Source organism: Micromonas pusilla, assembly GCF_000151265.4.
Source record: "Micromonas pusilla CCMP1545 genomic scaffold MICPUCscaffold_5, whole genome shotgun sequence".
NCBI lineage: Eukaryota > Viridiplantae > Chlorophyta > Mamiellophyceae > Mamiellales > Mamiellaceae > Micromonas > Micromonas pusilla.
This window is the reverse complement of record NW_003315886.1, coordinates 840,944-851,608: the sequence shown is the minus strand read 5'-3', so window position 1 is coordinate 851,608 and position 10,665 is coordinate 840,944. Positions and strand designations below refer to the sequence as shown.

At 67.6% G+C, this 10,665-nt stretch overlaps 6 protein-coding genes across 6 annotated transcripts; 1 reads left to right on the top strand and 5 right to left on the bottom strand.

The window, feature by feature from the left end:
* Positions 1–48: 48 nt before the first annotated feature.
* On the bottom strand, positions 49–1,689 carry MICPUCDRAFT_58120 (uncharacterized protein; the record flags this gene model as incomplete). Its single annotated transcript, XM_003058471.1, has 1 exon — positions 49–1,689. The coding sequence occupies one exon, from the start codon at positions 1,687–1,689 to the stop codon at positions 49–51; it is 1,641 nt and encodes a 546-aa protein (XP_003058517.1).
* Positions 1,690–2,002: 313 nt separating this feature from the next.
* On the bottom strand, positions 2,003–3,193 carry MICPUCDRAFT_47323 (uncharacterized protein; the record flags this gene model as incomplete). Its single annotated transcript, XM_003058470.1, has 2 exons — positions 2,003–2,913; positions 3,097–3,193. The coding sequence occupies 2 exons, from the start codon at positions 3,191–3,193 to the stop codon at positions 2,003–2,005; spliced, it is 1,008 nt and encodes a 335-aa protein (XP_003058516.1).
* A 353-nt stretch (positions 3,194–3,546) lies between these two features.
* On the top strand, positions 3,547–5,084 carry MICPUCDRAFT_26898 (uncharacterized protein). Its single transcript, XM_003058836.1, has 3 exons — positions 3,547–3,751; positions 3,968–4,074; positions 4,254–5,084. Exons 1-3 carry the CDS (start codon positions 3,613–3,615, stop codon positions 4,995–4,997), a joined length of 990 nt encoding a protein of 329 aa, XP_003058882.1. The 5' UTR covers positions 3,547–3,612; the 3' UTR covers positions 4,998–5,084.
* A 318-nt stretch (positions 5,085–5,402) lies between these two features.
* On the bottom strand, positions 5,403–7,130 carry MICPUCDRAFT_39810 (uncharacterized protein; the record flags this gene model as incomplete). The annotated part of the gene is made up of 3 exons (XM_003058469.1): positions 5,403–6,612; positions 6,756–6,877; positions 7,038–7,130. 3 exons carry the CDS (start codon positions 7,128–7,130, stop codon positions 5,403–5,405), a joined length of 1,425 nt encoding a protein of 474 aa, XP_003058515.1.
* A 733-nt stretch (positions 7,131–7,863) lies between these two features.
* MICPUCDRAFT_68202 (uncharacterized protein) lies at positions 7,864–9,498 on the bottom strand (the record flags this gene model as incomplete). The annotated part of the gene is made up of 2 exons (XM_003058468.1): positions 9,177–9,498; positions 7,864–9,017 (listed from the first exon to the last, which is right to left on the bottom strand). The coding sequence occupies exons 1-2, from the start codon at positions 9,301–9,303 to the stop codon at positions 7,864–7,866; spliced, it is 1,281 nt and encodes a 426-aa protein (XP_003058514.1). The 5' UTR covers positions 9,304–9,498.
* Positions 9,499–9,626: 128 nt separating this feature from the next.
* Positions 9,627–10,592, bottom strand: MICPUCDRAFT_47320 (uncharacterized protein). Its single transcript, XM_003058467.1, has one exon. It carries the CDS (start codon positions 10,424–10,426, stop codon positions 9,743–9,745), a length of 684 nt encoding a protein of 227 aa, XP_003058513.1. The 5' UTR covers positions 10,427–10,592; the 3' UTR covers positions 9,627–9,742.
* Between the last annotated feature and the right edge of the window lie 73 nt (positions 10,593–10,665).

Here is a 10,665-nt window from a genome sequence, read left to right as displayed (position 1 = left end):
AGGGGTGCGCGGAGAGATACGACGGGCAAAGTCCTTAAGGATCGGCGTTCACCACGCCGACGCGGTCGTATGGGGACCAGTGTATAGGACGCACCTGATCCGCTCCTTCGCGGGCTCGACGCGCACCGCGGCGGCGACCCAATCGTCGGTGCTCTCCACCTCGACCGCGGCGACGACGTCGCCGCTCCGGTCCGCGGCGAGGATCGAAGCGGCGGCGTGGTCCTCGGACGCGAGCAGTTTCCCGGGCTCCGGGAGGTAGGGAATCTCCGGCGCCTCCGCGGGCGGCGGCGGCGGCGGCGACGGCGACGACTGTCGGCGCGTGTGCGACGGCGAACCCGCGTGCGCGATCATGCCGATGTACAGACTCGTCCCCGCGGGCTGCCACTCCTCGAGATCCGCTCTCGCCGCGCGCTTCGCCGCGACGACCGCCGCGGGCGGCGTCAACAGCAGCGGCATCGAGGGCAACGAGAGAGAGCGCTTCACGTCGGCGCCGCCGTCGTCCCGCTCGCGCTCGTGGTCCTGCTCCGCGGGTGTCGGCGCCGACGCGAGGAGCTTCTCGATCTCGTCTTCGTTCAGACCCAGAGCGACGTCGCCGGCGCCGACGAACCACTCGTCCTCCCACTCGGACGACCCGCGCGCTATCCGCGAGCCCGAGCCGCCGGAAAATTCCCCCCAGCCGCCGCCGCCGCCGCCGCCGCCGTCGTCGTCGTCGTCGTCGTCGGACAAGTCGGTCAAGTCGACCTCGGTCTCGAGCTTGTTCCACATCAGCGATGGGAACATCGGCGCGTCCGCGTCGAGCAGCGCCGCGTCGGATATCGTCCCGGGGAGGTGCGCGTTCGGGTGGTCGTGGCTGTGCCGTCGTCGTCGTTTCTCCTCCGCGGCTCGGTCCTCGCGTCGCGCGCGACGCTGCGAGAGAAAAAAATCGTCCCCCCGCGGGGTCGCGATCGGCGACGTCGTGAAGCTGCTCACGGGCGTCGGCGTCGGCGTCGCCGGCGTCGCCGGCGTCGCGGGCATCGCGGGCGTCGTGGGCGTCGGCGTTTGATATAAGGCTGACGGAGAGAGGAGAGACGACGACGGAGAGACGGAGAGAGGAGAGACCCGGCTGCGGTCGCGGCGGCGTTCGCACGCTCGGCGGTCGCGACGCTCGGGGTTCCTCACCGGGGAGTCACTGAACGCGCGCGCGATCGCCGCGCAGGTGTCGCGGCCGGGGGTGTCGCCGTGGTACTTGTCGAAGACGCTCACGAGCAGCGCGCGCTCGGCTTTCGTGAAGCGGAACCCTGCGGGCGGAGAGGGAGGGACGCGCGCGGTCTCGGCGACGAGTTTTATTCTTGTTTTATGATTCGGAGGTCTTCTTCGGTCAGGTCTTCGACCGCGCGCGCGCCGGCGGCGCGACGTTTCGAGACCTTTCGAGAGCGACGGAGGCGCGCGGGGAGGTCCCCGCGCGCTTTCTCCTTCGCTCGCGAGGACGATCGCGGACGCACCGTGGACGTGTCTCGAGAACTTCACCGTGCGCGCTCGCGGGGACGCGGCGGCCGGGGACGTCGTCGCGGTCGCGGCGGCGTCGCGCGCGGACGGCGTCCCCACCGAGAGCGCGCGCGCGTTCTCCCCCGGGGGCGACGGCGACGGCGGCGGCGTCGCGAAGACGCCGACGCCGCCGGCGCCGTCGTCGCATCGCTCCACCGCCGCCATGAGCTGCTGCGGGATGCTGCACATGCTCGCGCGGCGACGCGTATCGGGTCGCGTCGTCGTCGGCGCGCGCGGGTATGCCGGCGCGGGCAGGGGGCGCGCGCGCCGCGTTTAGGCGTGCGTCTGAAGCTGGGCATCTGATTCGCTGCGTTGTTCGGGCACCGGGTGATGACTCATCAACCGCGCACGCGAGGAACGCGCTCCTCGGCCCGTCCGAGGCGGCGTCGTTCCTTCCGCGAACAGAACGAACGCGCGTTGCATCTGATAATAAGTTCACGTTCCAACATAAAACACCCGCCGCGCTCGCTCGCCGCACTCACGCCCTCGAGATGATGTCCACGCACACCACCCACTCCCCCCCCCCTCCGCCGACGCCTCCGGATAACTCCCGCGGCACCCCCTCGACGCCAAAGTCCAAGACGACGTCCGCGTCGCTCACCGTCATCCTCGCGTCCGACGCGCGACCGTCTTTCGCGTTCGCGTCCGGGGCACCGCGGCGGACGTCCCCTTCGGGCCCCGCGATCTCAACAATCTCTCTCATCGCCGCCCTGACCGCGTAGACGCCCGGCGCGGGGTACTGATTCCTCGCGGAAGCGAGCGCGAACGCGATCTCCGTGTCGCTGGCGTCGAACGACACGTCCGCGGCGACGTCGTCGACGGACATCACGAGCCGGTGCGGCCGGCCCAGGAGCGCGTTGCACTGCTCGACGTCTCCGGCGGCGAGGCACGCGCGGACGCGCGTGCTCGACACCTGCGGCGTGCACCCGCCCGGGCAGTCGAAGTCTTCCTCGATATCCGCGGGAAGGAGGTCCACGATGGAGACGTCCACGTCGAGCTTCTCGCCGAGATCGACGAGCGTGTCCGCGGTGCCCGCCGCCTTGAACCCGAACCGGTAGTTTCTCCCGGCGACGACGCCGCCGACGCCGATATCCTTCAGCGTCTTCACGAACTCCTCCGGGGACATCCTGCGAATCGCCGCGAAGGGTATCGCGTGCTCTCGCAACTCTCGCGACACCAAACCCTCCGCGCGCCACAACTCGCACACGCGCTCGCGGTCCTCGGTCGCGACGACGGGCAGCGTCGGCGTCCATCCGAGCACCTCCGCCATGCCTCCGAAGGAGACGAGGTACGGCGCGCCCATCCCCGCGGCGACGGCGGCGAGGCGCGCGTGGCCGCGGTGCATGGCGTCGAACTTTCCAAGCGCGACGATCGTCTTCGCGCCGTCCGCTGTTGATAAGGGATGGAGGAACGGACGGAGGGACGGACGGAGGGATGGAGGGAGGGTCAGAGGGCGATGCAGTCGACGCGAGGGTGGCGATTCTTCTATCGATCGATCGACGGATCCTTCCTTCTTCGAACGACGGGGAAGGAAGGACGAGAGGCGAGGGAAGCGACCGCGGCGACGCGCACCCGCGGGGGCGATGCGCTCGAAGTTCGTGGAGACCGTCTCCGACGCGGCGGCGACTATCCGCGCGGCGGCGGCGCGGGCGCTCCTCGTGAGCGCCATGCCTCCTCCTCCGCCGCGGTCTCGGCGACGGAAGTTTCGCGAGCGCGTCGCGCGCGCGGGCGGCGCGGGCGCGCGCGCGTTCGCGCACGGCATCAACGACGCGCGCGCGCCTCGCACCCGAATCAAACCCCGGACGGAGCGCGTCGTCGCGGGGACGTGCGCGCCGGTCGTCGCGGCCGCCGACGACCACGCCGAGGGAGCGCGCGGCGGTGTGACGCGACGGGCGAATTCTCATCAGGCTCATCAGCCGGCGTCAAAAAGCGCACGCGCGGGTCATCGAGACAGCGGCGAGCGCGAGTTTCGGGACTGGATAAACTCGCCGAGACGCGCGCGTCGCGAGACATTCCGGCGGACGCGACTCGCGCCACGCCATCTGAGAATCGAACACTCGAGGTCGAACCCCTCGTCCGTTCACAACCATGGCGTCGCTCACGTGCGTCAACGCGATGGTCGCGTCCAAGGCGCGATTCGTCGGGGGTGCGCGCGTGTCCGCGAAATCGAGCATCACCCGCGTCGGTGGGCTGAAAGCGAAGGCGAGCGTCTCCATGCGCGTCACGGGTACGTCTCCGCTCGATTCCGCGCGCGTCCGCCACCAGAATGACCTCCTCCGCGACCTTGGTGAACGCGACGACGCGTCGCGAGCGGCGTCGGCGTCGATAGCGGCGCGTCGCGCGCGCCGTCCGGCCGCGCTCCGGCGTGTTTTCATAACCTAGGGCTTCCGCTCACCGCGTCTGACGTTGTCCTCTCCCCACGCTCCCTCGCCGCGAATCGCAGGCGGCAGGCAGGGTCTCAGCGTCCGCGCCGCGGGTCTGGACTTCGCGGAGCTCGAGACCGCGGCCTCGCAGGACGAGGATGACGACGCCGATTGGGTTGCCCCCGTGGTGCGTCGTCGCGCCGCGTTCTCCGTCCGCGACGACGTCGCGCGATTTTTCTCGAATTCCTTCCTCGGCGCGCGGAGCGCGAGCACCGAATCCCTCAACCCTGAAAATCGATCGATCCCTCGAGCGGCCTCCTGACGTCCTCCCCCCTCCCCCCCTCCACCCCCCCGCACTGCTCACAGCGCGCCACGCGCAAGGACGGCAAGAGCGCCAAGGAGGCGAGAATGTCCAAGCGCTTCCTCAAGGCGTTGAAGAGCGTCCCCGGGCGCCTCAACCCGGTCTCCCCCGAGGAGGGCATCAAGCTCATGATGGACAACGCCACGGCGAAGTTCGTCGAGTCCGCGGAGGCGCACGTTAGGCTGAACATCGACCCGAAATACAACGACCAGCAGCTCCGCGCGACGGTCGCGCTGCCGAAGGGCACCGGGAAGACCGTGCGCGTCGCGGTGCTGTGCCAGGGCGATAACATAGCCGCGGCGAAAGCCGCGGGGGCGGATTTCGCGGGCGCGGACGATCTCGTCGAGGACATCGCCGGCGGGATGCTCGACTTTGACCTTCTCATCGCGTCCCCGGACATGATGCCGAAGGCGGCGAAGCTCGGCCGCGCGCTCGGCCCGAAGGGTTTGATGCCGAACCCCAAGGCTGGCACCGTGACCCCCGACGTCGTCACCGCGGTGAACGAGTTCAAGGGGGGCAAGGTTGAGTTCCGGGCGGATAAGCAAGGGATCGTGCACGTGCCGTTTGGCAAACTGAACTTCACCGCCGCGGATCTGCAGGAGAATCTCGTGGCGATCGTCGCCGCGATCAACGCGAACCGCCCGCCGGGGGCTAAGGGGATCTACTGGAAGAGCTTGTACATCGCGTCCACGATGGGGCCGAGCGTGATGATCGATCACACCGCCGTGGAGGCTCAAGTGGGGAAGTAATTCATTCATTGTCGTGTGAGGTGCCGCAGCGGTAGCTCGTAGAGGGTTTATATACATACGTTGATATCGACGCACTTTTCTTTTGACACCGCGCGCGCTACTCTCGTCGTAGAGAACGAACGAACGAATGTTCGAGAATGTCTCGAGTAGTTATTAAAAGAATTGATGAGTAGTGCGACAGCGGCGAGCTATTTGTGCGGCAGGTTGAAAACCCTCGTTCGCTTCGGTCGATAATACTCGACCGGCGTGAACGATCCGGGTTTGTGTTAAAAGCTTATTGATATATGCGGCGGATGTACATGTATTCGCGGCAGCGGGCGTTATGTGATGTAACAGCGGCGGTGACGTGGATCGTCGCGCGTGTCGCGCGCGACGTCCGCGTCGTTTCCTCTTTTCTTTCGGCAGTCAAAACAGCGAGTACGTCGAGTCGCGTTTCGCTTCCGCGGACTCCGCCCCGAGCGACCCGACGATCCCGCTGCCGTTCGACAGCGACGACGGCGCGGCGATGTTCACGCCGTTCGAGCGACCGTCAATCGACCGCTTCGGGGAGGACAGAATCCCGCTCTTGTCCTCCCACAGACCGCCGTCGAGCGACAGACGCGACGACGCCGGCGTCGCGCGCACGTCCAAGGAGGCTCTTCGCGACGCTCCCCCGAGCGGGGACGCGCCGCCGTCGAACCCGCCCCAAAGGCTGGAAGATCCATTCGCGGCGCCGAACCCGTTGGGCGACCCCCCGCCGACGACGCCGTTCGCGCCTCCCGGGCCGAGCGGCGACTTCCCCACCGAGGTCGAGTTCCCGAGTCCGAGGTCGATGGTGTTAAACGCGGACGACACCGCGTCGAGCTCCGAGACGTACGGGTTCGCGCGTCCGACGCGACCGTTCACGTCCACGCTATGGCGCCGACCGAGCCCGCCGTTTCGCTCCTCGGGGTACTGCTCGCTGAACATGAGCGACCGAGAGAGCATCCCCGCGGGCGCGGGCGCGGGCGCGGGCTGGTCGCTCGGCGGCAACGGTCCCCGCGGCGGCGACGTCGACGGCGCCCTCGGCGGCGACCCTCGCCGGGGGCGCTGCAGTTGCAGTTGCTGCTGCTGCATCGCGAGTAAAGTCGCCATCGCGTCCGGAGAGATCCCGTTGATCGCTCCGTTGTTCGCGTCGACGCCGTGCCTCGACGGCGACCCATCCGGGTTCAGACCGCCGGTCGGGGAGCCGTTCAGACCGCCGGGCCCCGCTTGCGCTTGCGCGGCGAGCAGCGCCGCGAGCGGGTTCGCCCCGCCCGCGCCGTTCTGCGACGCTCGGAACAGCATCGCCGCCGCGGCGGCAGCCTGCTGCTGCGATTGCAACATCGCGGCGGCCGCGGTCGCGGGATCGAACCCCACGGCGTTGATGTTGAAACCGGAAGAGCCGTCGAACGAGTGCCGCGACCCCGCGGCGGCGTCGCCGAAACCGTTCGCGAAGGAAGCTCCGTTCACGGGGACGGACACGGCGCGTTGGAGCGCGTTGAACCCTCCGAACCCGCCCGCGCCGAGCGCGGCGAGCGCGGCGGCGCCGCCGGCGAACGCGTTCGCGGCTTGGTTCGCCGCGAGATCGGTCGTGGAGCCGTGGTAGAACCGGCAGCTGCGGAGCGGAGGAAGGAAGGAAGGAAGGAAGCGATCGGTCGGCGTCGGGGATAACGAACGAACGAACGCTTCGGGGTTTTTTCGGTCGGTAGGGTTCGACGACGACGACGCGCGGACGCATGCGGGTCGACGCGCGCGCACCTCGCGCGGAAGCATCGGCCGTTCTGGAAATCTCTGCAGATCGGCTGGTTGGACTGCACCGCGGGCTGAGACCCGTCCACGGAGCTGTGCGCGTAGCGGCAGTTATCGCGGAAGCACGCGCCCTGCGAGAGAGTTGGGAGGGGAGGTCGTCGTCAGTCGTCGGTGCGGTGGGGTCCTTTCAGGTCAGGGAAAGGAAAGAGATGCCAACCGGTGCGGGTGGCGCGCCGCCGACGCGCCCGCCCGCGCGCGATCGACGCGATTCGGTTCGGTGCGATGACGTACCTTCAAGAAATCCCTGCACACCTCCGGCCTGCCGACGACGGCCTGCGCCATCGGCGGCGCGGGCGCGGCGACGACGGACTCGACCGCCGTCATCATTCGTCACCGGGTAAGGCCGACCGTCGATCGATCCCCCGACTCGCGCAGCCGTCCTCCGCTATCCTGCGCCTTGAACGCGCGGGTGGAACGACGAGCGCGCGACGGGAACGCGACGTTCTCGAGACGTTCTCGCGAGGCTGACCTCGGCGAGGGAACGACGCCGCTCTACTCGCGCGCGTCCGCACTGCGAAGCGCGGGCGGCGGGCGACCGTCCACGCGGAGCGAAAAGGCTGTGAAAAAGTGAGACCGCTTGATCGACGGGTGGTTGTGTGGTGGGTCAGAAACGACGAGCTGGAAACCGAGCTGGAATTTTCGCGTCAACGAACGAGCGGCGTGGAAATTTCATACTGATTGCCCACTGCATCATTTTCGTACGTAGTAGTTTTTGGACGAGCCGCGGTGTGATGACGTGGCTCGACGTCCTCGCGACCGCTAAAAACGGCCGCGCGCGTAGGGCTAATAAGAATAGTCTCGGTTTTTTCGCAGAGCGCGAGGAAAGGAGGAGAGGCGTGGAGACGCGACGAGACCGCACGTATTATCGTGGTATTAAAAGGAAAGTGATACAAAACAGGGTCACGGGCTCGTAATAGAGGTCGAGCGCGCGGCGCGAGGGCGTAATAGGTCGCCGTCGCGTCTTTCTCGCGTGCGTACGTGGTACAGCGTAGCGTACATCTCTTCAGTCGTCTTCTTCTTCTTCGTCGTCGTCGTCCTTCAATCGTCGTCTGGCCGCTCAGTGGCTCGTCGCCGCCGCCATGCGACGCATCTGTTCCTCGAGCTGCTCGCGCGGGACGGTCATTACGACGTCCTCGGGCTCGTCGTCCGCGCCGTACAAGACGCACACGACGTCGCCGGATTCGCCCTCCTCGTCGCAGTGCACGTGCCTCCCCGGGCGGTGTTGCACGACGTTGTTGACGCCCATCGACGCGTTGCTTCCGACGCGGCGAAGGTGCGTGCTCGAGTTTTGTCTTCGCACGCCACCGCCCGTGGCGGTGGTGTTGAAGTTGTCCGCGCCTCGCAGGGAAGACCCGCGCGACTTCGACCCGGAGATGTCCAGGGTGGACTCGAGCATGCGCTCCAAGGACGCGAACGGGTTGGGCGCCGTCGCGCTCGCGCCGCGGCTCGGGTTGGACTTGTCGAAGGACGCGTCGTCGAACGCCGACGGGGCCCGTCGCTTCATGAGATCGTCCGCGGCGATCTTCGAGAGCTCCGCGAACGCGTCCAGCGGCGCGGAAGTAGGACCGGAAGCCTTGGTCGTGAGCCGCGCCGCCGCTCTCGGGCGTCGGTCGAGCTCCATGTCGTAAAACGCCGTGTCGGCGACGTCGACGCTCGGGAGATTTCTCGGCGAGGCGCGGCGCGGGAGTTTCACGATCCCGGATCTTCGAGCGGCGACGCGTCGGCGCGATACTTCCATCGCGAACGCGGCGGTGTCCATCGCGGCCATCGCGGGCGGCGGCGGCGCGTCCGCGAGGGCGGGCGCGCGGAACGTCCCGACGCGTCGCGCCGCCTTCGGTCTGCGTTCGATTTCCATCAGCGCCGCCGCGGTGCGCGCGAACGGCAGCGGCGCGAACGCGGTCGGCTCGGTGACGTCCACGGAGAGGTAACGGACCTCACCGATGCGTTTCGCCGCCCTATGGCGACGGTCGACTTCCATCTTGTAGTAGTTCGTGTCTTGAGCGCTCATCGTCGGGACGTCTGCGGGCGGAAGGAGGGGGAGGGTCAGCCTCAGGGAACGAAAAAAAAATCTTCGAGAGAGATTTATTCGCCAATTGTCAGGAATATACGCACCACGCGGCTCGGCGAATGAGGCGACGTAGCCGAGCCTTCGCGCGGCCTTAGGGCGTCGCTCGAGCTCGAGCGCGCGAACTTGAAGGTCTCCTTCGGCGACTGCGTTCGAAGAGGGGGAACGGAGGGTGAATTCACGCTCGAGCGCGACGCGCGCGCGCGGTTCCGGGGGGGGAAAAAACGCGTCGAAGGCGGCGAATCTGCCGCGTCAGCTCGGGGGGATCTGGCGCGATCTGGCGAGATAGGGTCGTGAAAGCGCACCTCTCGGGACGTCGAAGCGCTGAACCGCGGGCTGAGGGACGTTCATACCGAGACGACGCGCGGCGTGCGGTCGTCGAGCCGCTTCCATCGCGAGGTGCGGCGCGAGAGCGGGAGCCGCGGACGTCATTTCTTTCGGCGCTTTAACGCGTAAAGCAGAAAAACGCGTGAGATCGTGCGGGGGCCGGAAGCGCGAGAGCTTCGAGCGCGCGACGCGAACGGAGCGTCGAGAGCGTAAAGTGAGCGGAGGGTGACTTCACGCGAACGTTCGCGTGAAGACGACGGGGGCTTTTGCGTGAGCGCGAGTTTCGGCGGCTGTGCTGCGCGTCGAAGAATGAAGAATATCCGAGTTCGTTATTCGTTCCTGCTTGGGGGGAGTCAAACAGACGATGTGTCAGGGCAGAATAAACACAGTCAGCAGGGCATGCCCTCGACCCCGCGTCGTCGCCGCGTCGCGTACAAAGCAGGCACTGCGTTACAAAATAAATCTTCTCTAACTATCGTACAACGAACGTCGTCGCGAGCGAACGACGCGGCGTCAGGGTTTAGGGTTTAGCCGCTCGTCGCTCTCAGCCGCGATGGAGGTGCCTCATCTTGTGGTCCAGCCCGTCCCTCGGCACGCGCATAACCTCCTGCGTCTCCCAACAGAGCGGATCGTCGAGGACGCACACGACCTCGCCGTTCTCGCCCTCGGACTCGCACCGGACGTGCTTCGGCGTCAGCCTCGCCTCCTCCTCGAGTCGCGACGGCACCGCGTTGTTGCTCTGGCTCTGCGACGACGCCGCGCCCGCGGTGATGCCCATGCCGGCGGCGGCGAAATTCATCGCCTTGGCGAACGCGTCCTCGCCGCGGACGGCGATCTGCCGCGATAAGATGCGCTCCAACGACGCGAGCTTCGCCTCCAGGCCCATGACGCCGTCGAGGGCCATGCCCTCGAGGACCGCGTCCGCGGCGTGGTCGACCGCGGCGTCGATGGAGGCCATCCTGCCGCGTATCTCTCTCGTCATTCGCATCGCCATGTAGTGGAACAGCGATCGCGAGTGTTCGCCGTCCGCGTCAGTCTGCGCCGCGAGCTCTGGCTCTTCGTTCAGGAGCCGCGCGAGGCGCGCGGTGGGGCGGCGGTCGTAAAACGCCGTCGCGAGCTTCACCGGCGGTCTCGGCCCGGTCGCGCGCGCCGCGTTCTGTCGCTTCGCCACGAGCTCGTGGCTCAGCTCGGGGAGCTGCGGAAGCACGGTCGTGACCGCGTGCGTCATCTTCTTTTTTTTCCTTTATCCCTCGCGGTGCGTGGGTCCCGGAAACGCGCGCGTCACGGCGGCGCGACGCGGGCGACGGCGCGGAGAGCGTTTAAACGCGTTAGAGGTGCGCGTACCGAGACGATACGCGCGAAACGTTTGAAAGCGTGCGTGCGGCGCGAGCGCGTCGAGGCGTAATGAGCAATGCGCGTCTCCGCAACCTCGAGATACCCGCCAAAAACCAAGCCACGTATGCGGAG